Here is a 23,370-nt window from a genome sequence, read left to right as displayed (position 1 = left end):
CGGGATTTACGAAACTAGCCGGGCAAAGCGCGGGTTACAGCGAGAGGCTGAGGCCTGAGAGAAGCTGAGGAGTTCCCCGAGGCCCTTAGTTGGGAGCTGAAACTCGGTTGGGATTGTGTGCAGAAAGTGGGAGTAAGGGATTAGAGAAGTGGGGCGCAAGCGAGGGTCTCGGGAGTCCGTCCAGGGTCGGGCGCGTGCCGGGCCAGCGGACGGAAGTCGGAACGCGCAGCCCGCTGGAGCCAGTAGCGCTGCAAGCCCAGGTGAGTGTGGCAGGCACCGACGGGGTCGCTTTCCACTGCCGGGTTGGTCCCCTGGTTAGTCAGACCGGGATCAGGGCCAGTGCTCCCTCACTCGGCTTATGGGGCCCCTCCGCCGCAAGTGAGGCAGGGCCGTGCCGGGCCCAACCGAACTTTGGAGCTCGACATGGCGAATACAGAAGCTGACTCGTCTTTAGAGCTGGGAGGAGCCTTTTTGAGACCTTCTTTTTCATTTTCAACTCCCATTTTATGGGCGTGGGCGAGGAAGCCAAGATCCAGAGAGGTATAATGACTTAAACCACAGCTGTTTTATGTTAGAGTCAGGGTGACCGGATTTCTGATCAGCCCTCTTTCCATTACACCATGCTTTGCTTACTCCAGCTGCTAGAAACGTATTTTCATTATCTGATTGTAAGACCATTCATATGATGCCTAGGGAATGATCTGTAGTGAGCTGGGATTTTCTTTTTTAAACCTCTGAAGGGAAGTGTAATATACATATAGATAACACAAATCAAAAGTGTATACAGCTCCATGAATTATTACAAAATGAATAGACCTGTATAATTACCACTCGGGTCAAAAAAAATTGAATGCTCTCAGCATTCAATGCTTCTTCTCCCAGAAGCCTCCTTGTGCCCTCTTGTCTAATACTCTCCCTTCTCTCCAAAGGTAACCACTATTGACTTCTAAGACCATTGAGTAATTTTGCTTGTTTCTGAGTTTTATATAAGGAAAATTCTTAAAGTGAACACGAAGATTTGGACCTCATGTTTTGCATGATTTTGTGGAGTTTCCTGAGTCAAGTGAATAGGGAACCATTTTCAGAGGTTACCTGTGGTCACTTTCAGGAAATGCAGCAGCAGTACTTTATTGTTGCTATGTGGTTGGTATTCCCTATTCTACTCAAGGTGGACCTTTGGATTATTTCTGTTTTTTAGCTTGTATGAGAAAGGCTGCTGAGAGAGAAGACTCCTGATATGTCTTGATGCACATGTGTATATTTTTCAGTTGGTCAATAATGTAGAATAGTGAAATTTCTGAGTCATAGCATTTGTCTATTTCAACTTTCATATTTATGCCAGTTTTCCAAATTTGTACCAATTTACACTAAAACCAGCACAGCACTATATGAGTGTCTAGTTGTTTCACATGCTTGCCAACACTTGATAATGTCAATCTTTTTAATTTTATGGGTATATTAAGTAATATTTTGTTTTAATTTTTCTAATGCTGTTGAGCATTTGTTTACTGGTTTTAGAGAAAGAGGAAGGTAGAGAGAGAAATATCAATTTGTTTGTTTTACTTCTTTATGTACTCATTGGTTGCTTCTTACATGTGCCCTGATTAGGAATCAAACCATTTTTCTTTTGGGTTGCTTTCTTGATGATTTGGAGTTTTTTGTTTGGGTTTCTTTTTGTTGTTGTTTTTTGTTTTGGTATGTGGGAGGGGTATTGATTCAGAAAGAGAGAAAGAGAAACCTAAATTTGTTGTTCCACTTACTTATGCATTCATTAGTTGATTCTTGTATGTGCCCTGATGATCGAACCTGCAACCTTGGCATATTGGGACAATGCTTGAGCTATCTGGCCAGGGCAGTAGTTTTTTACTATATATTCTAGTTATCAACCCTTGGTTGTACATGTAAATATTTTTCTCCCTTCTCTATAGTTTTACTTTTCATTCTCTTAATGGTGTCTTTCGATGGATATAAGTTTTCTATTTAAATGTAGTTCAGTTTTTCAGTCTTTTCCTTATATATCCAATCAAGAAATCTTTCTCTAGCCCAAAGTCATGAAGATATTCACCCATATTCTGAAAGCTTTGTTTTACCTCTTACATGTAGATCTATAATCTAAATTGGAAATAGATTTTTCCTGTTGTTTTCTCATTCTTATAAGGCTAACCAATTAACCCAGCACTGTTTATTGAAAAGACCATCCTTTCCCCATTATTCTGCAGTGGCATCTTTTTCATAAATTATGAAGGTAGAGATTTAAATTGCATTTGGGTGATTTTGATACTCAGAATTATCATGGACTCACATGCTAAAACTGCCATCTAAAAGATCTATACCTGAGCCAATCAAGAACAAATGGTCATCTGTTAAGTTTCTAAGAATGGACATTTCATATATGATGCCTTTTGAATTAAATTTATCCTGATTGTTATATTGTTCAGATCATTTCGATATGATTTAAGGCCACTTATTCTTGTGGCATTGTTCACTTTTACTAATAACATCTCTTAAAGATAATTAAAAAGTTTTTTTGTCCTCAGTTCTTTCAACTGAGTGATCTTAACTTTATCATAATAACCAGACTTTTAAGTGTGGTTTTTATGGAAGATTTCCCTCTGGACAACATACTTGCCTGCTATTTTATTCATTTGTGCATTTCCTGAGGTCTGGAATTCATTAAAATGGTGGTCTTTAAATTTCATACACTCCTGTTAGTAAAATGCATAATTACAAGCTATGATCCTTGCCTAAGGATGGGAAGTACTTTTCTCATCTCAGTCCACTGTTTCTCTGTCAGGAATGGGGGCTTATGTACAGTCATTCCGTACCATCATTTCACTCCTGTCCCACCACCTCCAGTCCCTGTTTGCTGGAAGGAACGGTGGAACTGAAGCAGTTTAACCTTTCGTCAGTTTGTTTTTAAGTAGAGTTCTGGAAGGTGCATTCATTTACCAAATATTTACCAAACACCTAATATTTATAATGTATTATGGGGTTTATAAATAAGACTTGGTCCCTATCCTCAAGGAGTATGAAGCAGGAGAACAGGGACATAGTTGATCTAGTTAAGCTATGCATTATTAAGAAGCAGAATAATCCTGGCTCTTCCTAAAGTTTTTCTGATACAGCTAGCTGGATGGAAGGGAAAACTGGTGAGAGATTTGTTCTTTTTCTTGCCATGGGTAGGTCACCAGAAGCCTAAGAAGTAATTCTTCAAAGATTTATTGCAAAACTATGTTTGCAGCTCTGTACTTTCTCTGGTGTTCTTCCTGATGGCCATCTGTGTTTTTCAGTATTGAACACCAAGTGATGGCAATGCAGATGCAGCTTGAAGCAAATGCAGATACTTCAGTGGAAGAAGAGAGCTTTGGCCCACAACCTATATCACGGTTAGAGGTATGCACTTAGTTGCTAATTTGGACATTTTAAAGCTGGACTAGATTCTTCTACCTATTTGAAGAAATCAAAACCTTTATATAAGCTATTGGTTTACTACCTGTTGTTAAGACCCAAATTAGAGCTCTCAAAAGAGTTGTCAAGGAGCCTGTGGAAAGGTTTATGACAGTTGCTAAACATGTCAGGGCAGATCTCTTCTTTTGTCAAGAATTCCCCTACTTTATCACTTTTCTTTCTCAGAGCTAGAGTGTCAGAAACTAAGAAGTCCTAGGATCCCATGAGTCTGTGCTGTTTGTACTAAGCATAAAGTTATTCTGTATTCCAGGGAATACAGAGGCCTGGCCAGTGATGCAGGGAGGCTGTGCTGAAGTTACTATTACTAGGAAGACAGCTGTCATGGGCAGGGAGAAACGTTTGTAGTTACTGAGGTGTAAGAGCCAAGCCCTAATTCAGTACTCAGCACGAGAACATTAAACACCAGAGCTGCAGCCTTGCACTGTTTCTGCTCATTGTGCAGAGGCACCAGTGTGAGTACAACTAACATGGGCTGAAAGAAGTAGGAAGGGAAGCAGAGAAAGCCTTCATCTTCTCTCTCTCTTTACGCATATCTTTTTTGAATCCCAGCTGAGCTTCAAGACTCCAGAAGTTACTTAAACTGGTTTGTGATAGACATCAGAGAATTCAGAGTCATAACTTTCAGTATCATGAGCATCCTTTTAGCCACAAATGTATTGCTTATTGCCTAAATATTAATAGCAGGCATGGTTTCTATGGACAGATATCATTCTCACATCTCCCAAATCTTCCCCGACTACCTAATATATATACATCCCCCCACTGACTCATAGTTTCCCAGAAGTCATGCTTTTGGTGGCCAATAAAAACCAAAGCTGACTTCAAATATAGAGAGAAAGAAGTGTCTTTGGGTGGTTTGTGTTGAGAAGTGTTATGTATGTCCCTGCCAAAAGTAGTTTTCCCATTCTCCTTGTTGGTTGGTAGAGGAGAGCTTTTTAGTCATTGTGTTGATATGCTAAGATAGTGCTCTGCTCAACTCTGGGGCAGCCTCATTTGTTTGCCCCAGTTTAGTGTAAAACAATACCATTATTTATGTGTGCTTGATGTGGAAAATATTGGGAAAGAGTAGCTTAAAGTTGTCATTTAGAACCCAGGGTCTCAGAGTTCATTTAGCTTCTTAGTCATGAAAGGTCGAAAGTTACGCCTTTATTTCCAGTGGTGGAAGTTACTGGTTTAATCCCAATTCATGATGAGTCCTTTTTAATATACATGAGATAGTACTAGTTTAAAACTCCTGGGTTTGGTGATTTTTAAAAATTAAATACCTTATATGTGTGGCCCACTTTTCAAAACTCATGCTTGCAATATCACGGTTCTTCCAAACAGCTCTGCGAAGTTGGTAGGGCAGGTGTCCGCATTAGACAGATGAGAAATTTGTTGATGGTTTTCTTCACTTGCAGCAATGTGGCATAAATGCCAATGATGTAAAGAAATTGGAAGAAGCTGGATTCCATACTGTGGAGGCTGTTGCCTATGCACCAAAGAAAGAGCTAATAAATATTAAGGGGATTAGTGAAGCCAAAGCTGATAAAATTCTGGTAAGTACTGTTTACATGACCTAGGGAGGCGTTAGAGGGAATGGTACAAAAGGGTACACAGCGGAAGGTGGCAGTCCTTCCATCCTTCCTTGTGTCGTCCTGTTCCTCTTTCCAAGGATGACTGTATTACCAGTTAATTATCTCTGTATGTACCTTATTGACTAAATTGGGATTTTTCTATAAGGAACTGCAGTATTGTGGGTTATGATATAAATTGTGCCAAATTGACTACCAATTTGCAGTCCCACCAGCAGTGAGTGGTATATACCTTATTTTTCTATGTATTATGACCTCATGCCTTAGAAATATTCTTTAGAATGCAGCCACAAAAAAACAGGTTTAAAGAATATTCATTGACATAGAATGATAATGTTCCTGGTACAAGAAATGTTAATAAAACGTGTGTATGAATGTGTGAGTGCATGTGTACCCACATGCTTGATTTTTGTTTTTTAAAATGTATGTATAAATGTATAGCACTTAACACTGGGGATATATCCACTAAAATATTAATAATATTTCTGGATGGTAAGAATGTGAGCAATTTTTTTTTGTCCTCAATTTTCTGAAGTTTCTACATTTTCTATAATGTTTTATTTTTAAGTGGAAAAGCTGTTTTTATTACTTGAATACTAAAGCCATATTAATTAGGCTGTCAGTGTATATAATCTGTTAATCAACTAATCATAGGCAAGATTTTTTATGAAATGAAATGAGGGTATGATTTCAAATTATATGCTTAGTTTTGTTGTTGTTTTAACCTTAATAAATGACAGAAAAGTTATTTTACTGGCTTAACTAAAGTGAAGTAAAATTCAATTTCTGATAAAGCACTTTAATTTTGAAATCCCATCTCTTTCATATATATTATCATTAGGCCTTTATAACAACACTAAGATAGGTAAAGCTAGTATTATCTGTATTAATTCTAGTAATCAGCAGTTTTATGGAAGTTTTCTCTGAAAAATAATCTTTAAAAGCTAAAGAATCTACTTGGGCCAATGTGGCTTAGTTGGTTGGTTGTTGTCTCACAAAGCAAAAGACCACCAGTTTGATTCCCAGTCAGGGCACACACCTGGGTCATGGGTCTGGTCCCCAGTCACGGCGCACATGGGAGGCCAAGGATGGATGTTTCTCTCTCACATCGATGTTTTTCTACCTCTCCCTCTCCTCCCCCCTTTCCCCTCTCTCTAAAATAAATAAATAAAATCTTTATTTTAAAAAGCTGAAGAACTTTTCAAGAGTTTATCCTTTGTTGTTGGGTAGCATCACTACATCTAGTTCTGCTATGTAACTTAGTCAAATGGATAGTGTCCGAGATTTATGTGTACTTATTAAATAATTCTTAATTTAAGCCCTTAGAGGAAAGATATTGTTATTTATTGGATTACTCAAGTAAATAAAGTTTGAATGGTGACTTTATTGGACGTAAGTTCTCAGTCCCTAATACCTCACTGAAATATCGTGATATTGGCTAAGCCAGTAGGTGTCCCTAAAGTCTATTCTTTCTTTTTTCACATCAGAATTTGTGACTGAACATATCCTGACAGGATCTTTAGTTATGGCTTGTCAGACCTTAGTTTTAGAAATCAAATCAATGTTCTGCTTCTGTGAAAAAATACAAACCTGTAATAAGTGAAATCAGATGTGCAAAATAATATTGATATGTCTTTTTACATTTTTGTCCTCCTGATTTCAGAAACTTTATATTATGAGTTTCTGGTGAGTAAAGATTGTGCTGTTTACTTTTAAAGGCTAAAGATTACTTCAGTACTATGGCTATTCCCTCTCATTCCCAAAAGTATTTGGAATTGAGACTCAGCAAGGATATCCGTTGTCACAGTGGAGAAATAAAACTGTCTCCAGAATTATTTGTTTTATTTTTTTTATTAAATTTATTGGGGTGACATTTGTTAATAAGATTATATAGGTTTCAAGTGTACATTTCTATCATACATGATCTGGGACCTTGAGAATATTATGCTGGGTGAAACAGGTCAGTCAGAAGAAGCTAAGGACCATATGATTTTACTTGTAAGTGGGATATAAAACAAACTCATAGACACTGACAACAGTATGGTGGTCACCAAAGGGAAGGAGGGTAGTAAAGGGTAAAAGGGGCCAAATATATGGTAATGGAAGATGAAAGGAAAATAAATAAAAGAAATCCATTTTCAGAATATAAATCAAAATCTATATGGTTGTGAGAGAGAAAGGTATGTGAAGTAATTCATTCAGAAGGTGCCAGATTATCCTGTGGCCTTTTCCACATTTTCCGATTTTAAAGAAATTGTTATTGGCTTTTGTCGAGCTTTTCTCCCTTGTTTGGCACACTGTCACAACCCCGGTACATTCAGCATGGCTGTTGTTTGTAATGTTTTCCTTTTACTTGCCATTTTATGTCTTGTGTCCACAGGTTTGGTAGTTCTTGGCTATTGAAAACTTCCAAAGACTTCCACCTAGCACAGATGAAAGCAAGTTTATTATGTTAAGTATAGGAATAGACGTAAAGTTCTGCAAGATTAGACAGATGCATGGTTTTTCACTTCAAATTTCACTGTGGTTATAATATTCTGTTTCTTTAAGAGCTCAGAGACTAGAATATGTAGGGGTTAAAATGACAAGAAAATAAAGTGTCCTGAGTTTTCTCAATGTTTTGTTATTAATATTTTTTATTGATTGATTGATTTTTAATGAGGAAAAAAACATAAATTTGATGTTCCAGGTATTCAGTCATTGGTTGATTCTGGTATGTGCCCTGACCGGGGATCAAACCACAGCCTTGGCATATGGAGACAATGCTCTAACCCACTGAACTACCCCAGCCAGGGCTGTTATTAAAATTTTTGAACTTGCCCTGGCTGGTGTGGCTCAGTGGATTGAGTACCAGCCTGCGAACTGAAAGGTCACCCAGTCAGGGCACACGCCTGGATTATGGGCCAGGTCCCCAAGTGGGGGCAAACGAGAGGCAACTGATGGGTATATCTCTCGCACAACGATGTTTCTCTCTCTCTTTCTCCCTCCCTTCCCTGCTCTCTAAAGATAAATAAATAAAGTCTTTAAAATTTTTTAACTTACTGCAAAGCTGAAAGAATTATACAGGGCACACTCATGTACCCATCACCTAAACTGTATCATTAGTATTTCAATACACTTGATTTATCACCTATCTGTTCATCTCTATCCAGTAGTCAGTCTATCTTAGATTTTTCTATGCTTTTCAAAGGAAGTTGAAGATATTAGCACATTTCTCCCTAAGTATTTTAGCCTACATTAAATAGAGTACAATATTGGTTTTTAGCTTTTTCTCCCCTCTCTTTGGTATTTTTATTTTCTAATTTTCATTCATCTCTATTTATCCTGAAATTAGTAGAAGTTACAGGAAGAGAGATCACAGGAAAAAGAAGGGAAGAAATTCTCAAAGAAATAATATAAGAAAACTTAATAGAGTTAAAGGGAAGCAGAAATCTTACCTAGTAGGACCCATAGAGCATCAGAGAACAACAGGTAGACAGATCAGTGTAAAATTTCAGTACACAGACATAAAGAAAAGACTGAAAATTTTCAGAAAGATAAAAGTAAGTGATCTCTAAAGGAACACAATTAGAAAGTGCATTTTCTATCAAAAAAGTGGATGGTAGAAGCAGGTACAGCATTTCCTTTTAACCTCTGAGAGAAAATAATCTTAAACCTAGCATCCTATTTGTAGCAACATTTTTTTTTATTGTTTGAATATAGTTATCTCCATTTACCCACCACCACTTTTCACCTTTGGCTTTGTCCATGGGTCCTTTATACATGTTCCTTGATGACTCCTTCCCTTCTTTCCTTGCTGTCTCCCTCTCCCCTCCCCTCTGGTCACTGTCGGTTTGCTCTTTGCTTCAATGTCTCTGGTTATATTTTGCTTGCATGTTTATTTTGTTGATTAGGTTCCACTTACAGGCAAGATCATATGGTATTTGTCTTTCACTGCCTGGCCTACTTCACTTAGTATAATGTTCTCCAGTTCCATCCTTATTAATCAACTATTAGGGCAGAATAAAACATTTTCAGAAACATAAAAATTCAGAACATTTTTCTCTTACATACTTTTTCTTAGGAAGTTACTTGAGGATACACTTCACCAAAATGAAGATAGAAAGACATCGTGTCAGCATTAGAGTGGCCCCAACTCTAGTACTCGGGGAAGGAAGCACCAGGACAGTAGCTAGCCGAGAGAGCAGACCGTCCGGTTTGGAGAAGGAAAGGAGATCCCTGGAGTCGAGAAGGAGGGAGGGTTCAGTAGACTACATAGTCAGATTGAGGGGTGGACAATTTGAGTAATGGTAGTCAGAAAATGCTAGAGAAAAACATGGTTCAGATATAAAAGCAAGGTAAAATGGAGCGTGATTTTTAAAATGGTGGAGTGTAAAAAAGAATTTACTAGAATTTGACAGTAGAAACCTTTGAGAGACAGTATTATTAATTAACATTGGAACTTTAGTGAAAGAATTATATGTCTATCACACCATTAGTTCTGCGATGAATTATATTCATGAAGCTATAATATAGACATTGTAATGAATTTTCAAGTGAAGTTTTAAGAATATAGAGAAGTTTAGAGGAAGCTTTTAGATTTACTCAGATTTTTTTTCTTTTCTTCCTGTTTGGTAATCAAACTCAGACTATTTATTTTACTGAATTTAGACTCAAGTTCTACTGAGCTTTCAGTTCCTTAACTTAGATTCTTTTTCTATTGGAGTGATTTTGATAATTTGAGTCTTTCTAGAAATTTGCCTATTTCATCTAACTTATCTCATTTGTTAGCATAGTTTTATTTTTGTAGGGTACTGATGTCCCCTCTTTCATTCCTGATTTTAGTTTTTTTGGTCAAGGGTGGGAGAGGTCTATCTAAAGGTTTATTAATTTTTATTGATCTTCTTGAATCAACTTTTGGTTTTGTTAATTATTCTCTATTATATTTCTGTCCTCTGTCTTTTTTTTTAATTGGAGAAAGAAAGAGAACAACAGAGAGAGAAATATCGATATGTTCACTTGTTCATGGAGTCACTGGTTGACTCTTGCATGTGTCCTGACAGGGAATCGAACCCACAACCCTTAAGTCAGGAGGATGATCTAACCAACTGAGCGATCCAGCCAGGGCTGTTCTCCCTCTTCTTAGTTTTGCTCTAATCTTATTTCCTTCCTCTGCTTATTTAGTTTGCCTTCTTTTTCCAGTATCTTAAGGTGGATGGTTAGGGTTTTGATTTAAGATTTTTCTAATATATGCATTTATAGCCATAAATTTCCCCTTCTGCACTGCTTTTGCTGTATCCCATAAGTTTTGGTGTTGTGTCTTCATTTTTATTCATCCCAAAGTGTTTTCTAATTTCTCTTGTGATTTCACCTTTGACTCATTGGTTATTTAGGAATGTAGTGTTTAATTCCCAGGTATTTATGAATGCATTTATTTTTCAGTTTTGGAATCAATTGATTATTGAAGACTTATCAGTAACTACAAAAAAGAATATAAATGTCTTAGATAAAGTAAAACATAAAAGGTATGGCTCACAGAGATGGGGAAGTTTTAAGTACGTGAATGTATTACTTGAATTGGCAATTTAAACATTAATCTTCATTAGCTTATCCTTCAGTTGCCAGAGGGATCAAATAAATCTAGGACTGGAACTACTAGTATTTTGATGACTTCTTAAAGAGAAATGATACTGGAAATTTGTTAGATGTTGTCTCTTCCCACCATGTGCCTGGTTCTTGTTTTGGTAAGCTTATTTTGTTGATTTGACATTCCTTGTTTTTTCTAGACCGAGGCAGCTAAATTAGTTCCAATGGGTTTCACCACTGCAACTGAGTTCCACCAAAGGCGGTCAGAGATCATACAGATTACAACTGGCTCCAAGGAGCTCGACAAACTACTTCAAGGTATAATAATTTCTTATCCTATGTTGTGAACTGCAGTTAGCAAAGCATCCAGATCACAGAACAAAACTAAAGTATTTGAATAGAATTTATGTGTTAGGCATAATTAAGGGATAAAAGAATTATCCACATTGATGAAGTAAGACTGCTGCAGGGTGGAATGTGATTTGTAAAATACTATGGTTATCTGCAAATTAAGTAATTTAATCTCCATTTAATATTTCATTCAGAGAGTAAGCTCCCTCTGCCTAAAGAAATAATTTGTGTTCTACCCTAACACAAAGTTGAAAATCTGATGGCTGATTAAAACACTCCTTACTGAATGGAGTGTTTGAATACTACACTGTAGTATACATTAATCCTCAGGACTTCATGGAAAGTTCTAGTTTTTGAACTTTTGAAAACATTGCTGTCCTAAATTCATTTTGATTCTTTTTTTTTTAATTATTTATTTATTTATCTTTAGAGGGGAAGGAGAGAGGGAGAGAAACATCAATGTATGGTTGCCTTTTGTGCATCCCCTGCTGGGATTTGGCCTGCAGGGAACTGGACTACAACCCAGGCATGTGCCCTGACTGGGAATCGAACCGCGATCCTCTGGTTCGCAGGCCCTTGCTCAATCCACTGAGCTATACCAGCCAGGGCTTATTTTGATTCTTGATGCTTCCACAAATATTTAATCATTCAAATGTTCTTTTTTTAGGGTATAAAATAGCTTGGGTTCAGGAATCACACTTAAATTTGGCTGGTCTCTTTCCTGTATCTCTGTACCCTCCTCTTTCTAAGGAGCTCCAAGAACATTTCTGTGATTATTGTTTCTAAACATTTGCATTGCGATAAGAGGTGTTTGCTCTTGCTCTTTTAGGAGGAATTGAGACTGGATCCATCACAGAGATGTTTGGAGAATTCCGAACTGGGAAGACGCAGATCTGTCACACATTGGCTGTAACCTGCCAGGTGAGTTGTTGGGCCTCTAACTATGCAAATCAGCAAGAAGGAGTTGATTTCCACTGTTTTCAGACATTGTTGGGGTTGAACATAAAAGATACTTTCTCTCTCCTTAAGAATCCTATTGCAAAATTCTTCCATATCATAGAAACTTTCAGATCATTGATTTCAAGTACTTTTATACCATCCACTAGGCCTCCTGTGGCTTTACCTCCCTTCACTGTCTAAATTTCACGATTCGTCATTAAAGTCATTCCTTTACAGATACCCTCAGATTAACATCCCGTACCTGGGGAGATGCCAGTCTCAGTGAACCCTGTCTTCTCAATGCCTGTGCCTCAAATAGCTGATCATACAGGAGAAAAATCATACCACGAAGCTGATTGGCTTTACTTGAAAGATGGCAAACTTTAGGTTAACATTCAATAATGCTTGGTGGATCTACTGAGTTTCTCCATTTGGGCATACTTTATCCCACTCAGTAAGGCATCTTTATCATTTCTTCTTCAACCTTCATGCTCGTCTTTAACACCACTGTCAGGCAATGACCTAACTTGTTTTTCATATCAGATAAATTCACCTACATTTATACCCACCTTTTTTTTTAATGCCCACCTTTTCCCATCTTGGGTTACAATGGAGAAAGTTCTTTTCCTCTGAAAGACTGGTCCAACCACTGTATCTGGTTACTATCGCCTGCCACCTTCTCAAGGACTTAGCTCCGTTAGGAAAAACTTCCCACTGGACCCCTTCAGTTTCAGTTTCTTCTTCCTTTATTTATGCTCCCATTCACAGACACATTTGAAAACAGACATAGTGAGTTAATTAATTGCCTAAGATCATATGGTATTTAAGTACTAGTAGATACAAGAATCAAACCAGACTTCAGAGCCAAAGCTCTTAAAACCTTCATAAGGGAAGAAACTAACTCGCTTGTTCTCTGCTGTATTGCTAGTGCCTAAGTCAGTGCTGGGCACTTAGTAAATACTGGACTGGATGGATATGATAGGATATCTTAAGGCATACCTGATATATTGTAAAATAAATGGTATAGGGGAAGTAGCTTAACTGTTTAAGGAAGAGAGAAAGATTACCTCACCCTAGAGTAACCATGGAATACTTTATGGAGAAAAGAGATTGGACCAGACTCCTGAAGAATACTAAATTTGAGCAGGTTAAAAAAAATTAAAAGACATTTAACTGCAGTGAATGGTATGAACAGAAAAGAAGTGCATGGGGCAGGGAGGCATAATGTATTGAGGAGAAAACAATAAACTCGCTTACCTAGTTTAGAAGTTTTATTTGGATGAGTTGTGGGAGATAAACCATTTAGAAAGTCTTGATTGCAGTGTAAGAAGCTTACACTTGATTCTATAAAGAGTAGAAATTATTCAGTGTTTTCAACTAAAGAATAACAGCTTTCTATTCAGAAATTTTCTGGTAGCAACCTATTGAATGATTTGAAAGGCGAGAGTTCAGGATATTTGGTATATGATTATTACAGGCATTAGTGAGGAGGACTAAACTGAAAAGTGTCACTCAAGGGATAGAGGTAATGTAAAGGGCAACGCTTAATAATTGGCAATAAAAACAATACCGCTCCACTGAACACTGTATTACTTTGGTAAACTAGGGTTTGGAAGAGACCATTTTTAGTGGAAAGATGAATTCAAGTTCAGAGATGGTGGATTTGAGATAGTGAGACAACCAAGTAAAAATTTGCAGCTTTATTTAGAGATGTAGGACTAAGTCCTATGTAGAGAAGTAACATTAGAATCTCCGAAAATTAAAGATATGAGAAAGAGAGAAGGATATAGGAGAGAAGGACAAGAAACATTGTATTGTTTTGTAACTTCAAGCAGCATTTTGGGGAAACCTTTTCCCTCTTTGAATGGGGTCCTCACATTCCCTGGCTTTTAAGGGTGTGCTGCTTTTAAGGGTGTGAGGGGCCAGTCCACAAAGTACCTCGGAACCTGGTCCATTCCCATGGTCCAGCTCTTTTGTTACAATCTTTTGGGGCTTTATTACACTTTTAGGTATTTGAAGAAAATGGCATTATTTTAATTCAGATAGATCATACTCACTTCACCCAACGACACAACTTATTGATGGAATTCAAGAACAACTGGAATGAAATCTTACCTATATATATAGTATCTTTCCATCCTAGTGTGAGTTCTTTTTTTTTTAATATTTATGATTTATTTATCTTTAGAGGGGAAGGGAAGGAGAGAGAGGGAGAAATATCAATGTATGGTTGCTTCTGCCGAGGACACACAATGTATCGTGAGTCCCCTGCCAGGAACGGGCCTGCAACCCAAGCATGTTTCCTGACTGGGAATCAAACTGCGATCCTCTGGTTTGCAGGCCTGTGCTCAATCCACTGAGCTACAGGGCCAGGGCCCTAATGTGAGTTCTTATCCTCTCAACAAAACAGTAATAGTTCTTGGAACTTATTTATAAATTTAGACATCAAATATAAATTATTTTTTTCTTTTTATTTATTGGGGTGACACTAGTTAACAATTATACAGGTTTCAGGTACACAGTTTCACAACACGTCATCTGTACACTGTATTGCTTACCACACCAGGTCTCCTGCCATCACCATTTATCCCCCGTACCTTCCTCTACCTCCCCCCACCCCAAAACTTTTGTTTTTTCCCTTATAAAACAAGTTATGAACTGTCCTTATCAAAAAATGTTGATTATATTGATGCAGTGCTGTGCTTTAGTTAAAGATGGTATGTGTTATAAAAAAATACAATTTTGTTAGAACCCTGTGTCTTGCGTTTCTTTTCTCAACTGCTCTACTGATCTTTTCATTGAAGACCAAAATGTCACCATATATCTTATGAGTTGGCCAAGTTATCAAGGAGACCTAAGCCATTGTTGGCTCCACTTATAAATAATTCCACAGAGGAAGGAGTTATAGGGGTTGGAAAATTTTATTGAGAAGAACAGTAGTAGTAAGCTGTGGAAACTAACTTATTGCCTGAGCACCACTAGAAAATTGTTTGCTAAAGGGAAATAGTACTGTTTAAATTATCACCTTCATTTGGGTCATTTGACATGATATGTGACCCATTTAAATAGAAGTGTTTTCCTCATATTTTGATGGATTTATGTGGAATAAATATTTAGAGTACAGTACACAATACCACAATACTTATAGTTACCAGAGCAACTCAACATGTTACTGATGCTCTTAAGTTGTACAAACAATTCTATCCTGGGATTGTTTGTTTGTTTGTTTGTTTGCCTTTAGAGAGAGAGGAAGGGAGGGAGAAAGAGTTGGGGGTTGCCTCTCACACACCCCCAACCCAGAACCTGTTCCTGCTGTCCAGGCATGTGCCCTGACTGGGAATCAAACCAGCAACCTTTCAGTTCGAGGGCCAGCACTCAATCCACTGAGCCATACCAGCCAGGGTTATCCTAGGAATGTTTATTTAGTAGTCACATAATGTCTGTCAACAATAAACTGAAGCAAAATTCTCAAATAAACATATCCTCTCTGGAAAAATAACAACATTCACAGGTGGCTAATTTTTTTTTTTTTTTCAGAGAAAAACAAGGTTAATTCACTAATAATAAAAGTGATTACAGCCCTGGCTGGGTAGTTCATTTGGTTAGAGCATCACCGTGATAGGTCAAGGTTGCAGATTCAGTCCCCAATCAGCAGAGATCAGGACTGGGTAGCCTAAAGCAGAGATTTCCTTGAGTAGCTCATCTTGTATGATGTTCTATCATACAAGAATCAACCGTTGATACATAAATAAGTGTAATAGCAAACTGATATTTCTCTGTCTCTCTCTCCCTCTCCCCCACCCCTTACCTCTCTTCCTGCCTCCCCCTCTCCCTTCCTTTCTCTCTAGAATCAATAAATAAAATTCTTTTTAAAAAGGAATACAGTTCACCAGCCTACAAGCTAGAACCAGAGGTATAGAGAAGACGTAGTAATTTAGATTACTACTGGAATCTAAATATTATCTGTTCTCATTTGTTCAGATTTTCTCAATAAAGTGAAGCTCCATTGATTTTATAGAGAGGAAGGGAAAGAGAGAAACATCGATAGGTTGCCTCCTGTGTGCACTTTGACAGGATCAAACCCGCAGCCTTTTGGTGTATAAGATGCTCCAACCAACTGGGCCACCTGGCCTGAGCTAGATCTCTGTCTTACAGTAAAGTTATAAAAAACTGAGCCACGTTAGGTTACAAAAGTACAAGCAGGTTGTGCTTGTTCAAAGTATTGGCGTAATTTTAAAATTTTGAGAAGACAATTTAATTTAACATAACCAGCAATTTTAAATCCACATGTTCTTTGACAAAAAATGTCTTTCAGAACTTTTCACATACGGTCAAGAATAAATGTACAAAAAATTTGCACAACAAAATTATAAAACGGTAAAAGTTTGAGACAATCTGCCTCACACACACAAAAAAGAAACCTAAGCAGTTATTTAAAAAGCTAATTGGTGATATTACAGTCCAGTAAGGTGAGGGGGCTACAGTGGCACGGAGAGAGCAGGATGGGGGAAACAAAATTGACAGGAATGCAAGTGTGGGGCCCGTCCCCTTGAGACTGCCCAGCAACACATGGGGACCTTGTCCATGCCTCTGCTGTCAGTCTGCCTCCCTGCGTCCAGTGACCTGTGGCCTCCTTCCTTCTACCCAGCTGGAAAAGAAACCCCTCTCATACTAGCACTAAGGATACCAGAAAGTGAGAGAAGGGGAACCTCATTCATCTTCATTCCTGGGGACTTAGCCCCCTCGGTGTCAAGATTTTCTCCTCCCCGCAAAATAGGCAGCTTCTTCTTTTTTTTTTTTGTCCTCTTGGCCAGTAGTTCCAAATCTTTGTTAAAACCTTGTTGTATACATATCCCTTGCCTCTTCCATGGATTCCTATGATTTGAAAGATTTTTGTCTGCTAAACTGCCAAATGATATCATCATTTTTTCCCTTCCAAATTAATAAAGTCTTCTGTAACTGAGTGTATGTTCTAGTCAGTGCCCTAGAGGTAGAGAATATCACAAATCTTCAAAGTGCTTTCTGTCTGTCAGGCACTGTGCTAAACACTTTACATAAATTATTTCATCTTCAGCATAACCCAGAAGGTGGGTTATCTGCATCTTTCAGAAAAGGACACTGAGAATATTCTTAGGGACACATAATAAGTGTCAGAACCACATATAACAAATGTTTGCATGACAATGCATAGAAAATTATCTGGAAGAGTACTTCTTGGAGATGGGAGTAATGAGAGCTTTCGATTACTACTCCACTTCTATGAATATTTCATGCAAGCATATAGTACTTTTATAATTTTGAAAATAAAGTTTTTGCTCAAAACTAAAAGAAAGAAAATCTGGTACTATCAAGTTCTTAATGTAAAATGTCCCAAGGGATCTTGCTCAGAATTTAAAGGTGAATTATGGCTCCACAGAAGATTTCTAGGGTGAAAACTACCCTTTAGCAGCATTCGCCTAAAATCTGTAGAACTTGAAGGTGTCTGGCATGGACTGGGTAGCCTAAAGCAGAGATTTCCTTGAGTAGCTCATGAGACAATTTTCATGGCATTTCTTCCTTTTCTTTTTTAACTCTATTATTCTTCCTTTTGTTCATTTTTAACATCTGTATGTGCTAGTGGAGCAGACACCTGTTTTCTTACTCATACATTAAATCTGATAGGGATGCCTGTGGGGCATTGCCAAGATCCTTTAGTAACCCACAGAGATGAACCCTGCTCAATAAAGTGAAGTGTGCGTGCGGTTTGGATATGCTAAAATTAACTGGGTATTGGATGAGGCTGTCTTACTAAAGCTAAGATGAATGACCTTCCAAATGTTTGTACTTTTGAGAGGATTGATCACTCTTGTGTTGCTATGCCATATAGAATTTTATCACCTGCTTTGTGCTGTGTATTTCCAAGCAGTCCAACTCTGGGAAGACTTTTAGCCCCATATGCTATGGGAGATAGCAAGCTACAGGTCTGTTGCCAGCTGTATTTCTCTCAGAAGGGAATGCCTTCTTCCTACCTCTGACTGTCAATTTGATATGCTTTTTCCCTTTGCCTTATTGGACACGGGGAGTGGGAAGGTTGGCCAGTTATATCAGAAGTACAGTGTTCATTTCTACTATTCTTTTTGTTCTCTAGCTTCCCATTGACCGGGGTGGAGGTGAAGGAAAGGCCATGTACATTGACACCGAGGGTACCTTTAGGCCAGAACGGCTGCTAGCAGTGGCTGAGAGGTAGGTTACTGGATTAGATGAAAGAAGTATGGCTGTACTGTCATTGCGATTGCCAGGGGTAGTCTGCCTAAAGAGTGTCTGCTTATTACTCCATATTCCAAAGTTGTTTGTGTATCAGAGAAAAGCATTCTTCTTTAGTCAAAAATCCATGAATTACTTCCAGACTGGATAAAAGAACAAGATCCAACTCTATGTTGTCTTCCAGAGAAACACTTTAGGTTCAAAGACACAAATAGGTTGAAAGTAAAAGTCTGAAAAAAGATTTGCATGCAAACAGTAACCATTAGAGAATTCTATTGGCTACACTAATATCAGACAAAATAGGCTTTAAGACGCAAAAAAATATTACTAGGGACACATTTTATAATTAAAAGGTCAGTTCAGTGTATTATAAACATACACACATCTAATAACAGCCCCAAAATATATAAAACAAAAACTGACATAATTGAAGGATGAAATAGACAATTTGACTATAATAGTTGAGGACCAATATCTCACTATCAGTAATGGATAGATGACTCAATGAGGGGGAACTAGAAAAATCTACAGCTTGCATCATACTTAATGGTGCAATTCTGAATGCTTTCTTCTTGAGATCAGAAAGAAGGCAGGGTGTCCGCTCTCACCATTTATATTCCATATCGTACTAAAGGTCCTAGTTGGTGCAATCAGTCAAGAAAATAAAAGGCATCCAGATTGGAATGGAAGACATAAAACTTTATTCACCAATGACATGATCCTGTATGTAGAAAAACCTAAAGAATCTATACACACACACAAAAAAAACTACTAGAACTAAATTAATTCAGCAAGATATGCTATAATGTCAGCATTTCTATATACTAGCAACAAACAGTTCAAAAACTAAAAATACAACCCATTCACAGTAGTATCAAAAATAATATTTAGTAATTTAACAGGAGTGCAAGACTGGTACACTGAAAACTACAAAACATTACTGAAAAACATCTGCATAAACAGAAATATTCCATATTCATGGATTAGAAGATGTAACACTATTAAAAAGGTAATTCTCCCTCAAATTAATCTATAGATTCAACACAATCCCTATTGAAATTCCAGCAAGCTTTTTTGCAGAAATTGACAGACTGATTATAAAATTTATATGGAAATATCAGGGACCCAGAATAGCCAAAACATTGAGGGGGAAAAAATTGGAGATCTCACTTAGTCTTTCCAATTTGAAAACTTACTATAAAGCAACAGTAATCAAAACAGTGTGGTGCTAGCATAAGGACAGGCATATGGATCAATGAAACAGAATTGAGAGTACAGAAACAAATCCTCTCATTTATAGTCACTTAATTTTTTGATAAAGGTGCCAAGGCAATTTAATGGGAGAAAGAAATAGTTCTTTTCAATAACTGGTTAATGTAGTTGAATATCCACATGCAAAAAGATATATTTAGACCCTTACCTTACACCATACATAAAAATTAACTAAAAATGGATAGTAGTCTTGTGGGGTGATTCCTCAAAAAATTAAACATAGAGCCCTGGTGGGTATGGCTCAGTGGATTGAGTGCTGGCCTGCAGTTTGGGAACTGCAAACTGAGCGCCAGTTCAGTTCCCAGTCAGGACACACAGAATTACATTGATTCAGCAGTTCCAGTTCTGGTTATATATTCAAAAGAATGAAAGCAGGGACATAAACAGATACTTACCTGTATTACAATGTTCATAGCAGCATTATTCACAATAGCCAACAGGTAGAAACAATCCAGGTATCCATGAACAGGTAAATAGATAAATAAAATGCTGTATATACACACAATGGAATATTTTTCGATCTTAAAAAGGAAGGAAATTCTCACATATGCTACAGCATGGATGAACCTTGAATATCTGCTAAGTGAAATAAAGCAGTTGCCATAAGGACAAATATTGTATGATTCCTCTTATATGAGGTACTTAGATTAGTCAAATTCATAAAGAAAAATTAGAATGGTGCTTTTCAGGAGCTGGGGGTGAAAAGAATGGGGACTTATTGTTTAATGGGTACAGAGTTTCAGTGGGAATGGTTACACAACAGTGGGAATGTACTTACTGATACTGGACTGTATATTTTGAAAAGGTTAAAATGGTAAATTTTACGTATATTTACAACAGTATTTTTAAAAGATAATAATCCTAAACATAAGAGCTAAAACTAACACTTTGGGGGCGAGGGAGAAAACTCTGATAAGGATCTAGTATCCAGAATATATGAATAACTCTTACAACCAGAAAATAAAATGGAATTCAATTTTAAAAATGGGCAAAGATTTGTAAAGACATTTCTCCAAAGATATGCAAATAGACAATAAGCACATGGAAAGATACCATCATTGGTCAAAGGAAATGCAAATTAAAGCCACAGTGAGGTACTACCCCTGGGGTGGCCATAATAAAACATAGTAACAAGTGTTAGGGAGGGTGTGGAAAACCCAGAACCCTCCTACATTGCTGGGGAGAACGGAAAATGGTGCAGTCACTTTAGAAAAGACTATGTCAATTAAACCATAGTTTAATTGGTCAATTACCATATGACCCAGCAGTTTTAATTGGTCAAATTTACCATATGACCCAGAAGTTTTACTCTGTACGTACCCAAGAGATATGAAAACATGTCCAGAGACTTGTATGTGGATGTTTATAGTATTGTTATAATCTCCAAAAATTGGTAACAACCCATTGTCTATCAACTGGGGTATGAATATACAAAACTTGATTTATTCATTATATAGTATTTCCATTATTTATGAAGTACTATTTGACCATAAAAAGGAATGAAGTACCAATACATATTACAATGTGGAGGAACCTCAAAAATGTACTAGGTGATAGAAGCTAAACATATTGTATGTGATTTCATTTATATGAAATTTCCAGAAGGGGAAAATCTATAACCATAGTAAATTAGGTTGTTGCCTGGGGCTGGGAGTTGGAAGAGAAGTAACTGCAAATGAACTTGTGATCTTTTTGAAGTGATGGAAGTGTTCTAAAATTGGATTGTGATGATAGTTGTACAACTCTGCAAATTTACTAGGAAGTCATTGTGAGGCTTAAGTTGGAAACTGCCTAGCTAAATAGAGAATTTTCTCTTTTGGTTTATAATTATAACCAAATTCTACTCCCTGTTAACAATTTGAGGAATCCAAGCCATGGAGTATATACCATTGAGACATAACATTAGTTTGGAACAATAATTGTAGCTTTTGCCTTTGCTTACAAAGTTCCTGTCATGAAAAAAGACTCCCTCTCTTGCAAACTGATCTCAGTTTTCTAAAGATGTGTATACTAAACTATATCTTCCTTCCCAAAGTTATTTTTGGTGTTCTTGTGCAGAAATTGCACTTTTAATTGTTAAGTACATTATTGTAGTGGTCAGAGAGTTCTCTTCGATAGTCATTAAGATTTTGTCCAATAACGCAATTGGGTGTTCAGATAGGATAGATGAGATAGTAGAATATTGTCTGTGAAGGACAGGGACATCGTGTTTTTGTTTGTTTTTATTTTATCCTCACCCAAAGACACGCTTATTGACTTTTTAAGATTTTATTTATTTATTTTTAGAGAGAGGGGAGGGAGAGAAACATTGATGTGGAAAACATCAGTCAGACACCTCCTGCACGCATCCCAACCAGTGAGTGAGCACGCAGCCCAGGCACATTCGCTGACCAGGACTGAACCACGGACCTTTCCCTCTGTGGCATGACGCTCTAACTGGGCCACACCACCCAGGGTAGGGACTTTGTTTTGATCACTCAAAGTGTCCCTAAGTCCTAAAACAGAACATTCAGAATGAATTGATATTTACTAAGTAGGGCCATGTTTATGATTTGTATCAACTAAAAGAAAAATGTTTAAGTAAAAATTTCATTAATTTATTGTAATCATTTCTACCTGTAACTAAATTTGTTTATGTATATTGCATTTAAATTTATATTTCTGAGAAAATTACAGAGCCTCCTTAAGCTAATACAAATTTCCCTTCACAACAGAACAACTCTCCCTGATTAATTTTTGCCATGCCCTGCTGAAGAATATTAATCCACATTTAGGTTACTATAACTCAGGGTTCTCAGAATGTGGTCCTCAGTACAGCTGCATTATCATCACCTGGGAACTTGTTTGAAATGCAAATTATCTGACTCCACACCACATCTGCTGAATCAGGAACAGAGACTCTGAGGCTAGGGTCCAACAAGCTCTCCAGGTAATCAAAATGTTTTCCTGAAGTTTGAGAACCACAGTCGCAATTGTCAGTGTCACCACATTTTTTTGAAAGTTCTTTTAAGTACTATGAAAGAAAGAATGACAGTACCCCTTTGAGGTGATACGGAAGAGTTTTTCAAACTTACATGTTAAGAATCACATGAAACCTGGCTGGTGTGGCTCAATGGATTGACCTCCAGCCAGTGAAGCAAAAGGTTGCCACTTAATTCCTGGTCTGGGCACACGCCTGGGTTGCAGGCCAGGTCCCCAGTTTGGGGGGGTGTGAGAGGCAACATATGGTGATGTTTCTCCCCCTCCCTCCCTTCCCCTCTCTTTAAAAATAAAGTAAGTAAATAAAATCTTTTTCTTTTTAAGAATCACCTGAGGTATTTGTTAAATATACAAATTAATGTGTCTTCCCTGAAAATTGTGATTTATTGAGGATTTTTTTAGGCTCAAGGATTTTTACATTTTAACAGGTATTCCAGGTTATTTGTATTTTTGAGGAAGTTCCAGAAACACTGTGAGAGAGGATGCTTATTTCTCACCAACTTTTTTCCAAACTGTGGGGATTGAAAATTTCATGTTGCTTTTGGCACTTAAGCACAGAGATCCCTGGAGTCATCTTTGTGCACACTGCTGAGAGGAAAGCCAGGATAATTTTTTTAATCTAGTTAGTACTCATCAGGTGATAATTTTTTAAATTAATTTTTAGAAAGAGAGCTCAGAGACAATGATTTGTTCCACTTATTTGTGCATTCATTGGTTGGTTCTTGTATGTGCCCTGACTGGGGATCCAAGCCTTGGGGTATCTGGACAGTGTTCTAACCAACTGAGCTACCTGGCCCCAGGGCGCCAGGATAATTCTTTGTTTTTCTTGTAGCAAAAGATAATCTCCCTTCCTCATAGTAGATTACATCAGTGTTTCTTGAGTCAAGACTAGAAGACTTGTGTGGTATAATACTTAGGCCTCTTTAAATCTTTTTAAAAATCTTACAACCATGATTTAAATATAGACAATTTTATCTCC

The 23,370-nt window shown here is 37.4% G+C and overlaps 1 protein-coding gene across 2 annotated transcripts in view; it reads left to right on the top strand.

Annotated features, from left to right (window-relative positions):
* The window catches only part of RAD51 (RAD51 recombinase), a 28,629-nt gene continuing 5,259 nt past the window's right edge, over positions 1 to 23,370 (top strand). Inside the window, exons 1-6 of one of the 2 annotated variants that reach the window (XM_037056058.1) lie at positions 1 to 260; positions 3,291 to 3,393; positions 4,869 to 5,006; positions 10,808 to 10,925; positions 11,788 to 11,879; positions 18,025 to 18,119. In XM_037056058.1, the coding sequence (XP_036911953.1) occupies positions 3,307 to 3,393; positions 4,869 to 5,006; positions 10,808 to 10,925; positions 11,788 to 11,879; positions 18,025 to 18,119 (530 nt within the window). In that variant the 5' untranslated portion in view covers positions 1 to 260; positions 3,291 to 3,306. The remainder of the gene's footprint in view (positions 261 to 3,290; positions 3,394 to 4,868; positions 5,007 to 10,807; positions 10,926 to 11,787; positions 11,880 to 18,024; positions 18,120 to 23,370) is intronic. The other variant, XM_037056059.1, reaches the window with a different exon arrangement.

This window comes from Sturnira hondurensis, unplaced genomic scaffold (genome assembly GCF_014824575.4).
Source record: "Sturnira hondurensis isolate 20B ecotype Veracruz unplaced genomic scaffold, ASM1482457v3 Scaffold0008782, whole genome shotgun sequence".
Classification (NCBI taxonomy): domain Eukaryota; kingdom Metazoa; phylum Chordata; class Mammalia; order Chiroptera; family Phyllostomidae; genus Sturnira; species Sturnira hondurensis.
This window is presented reverse-complemented; position numbering and strand designations above follow the sequence as displayed.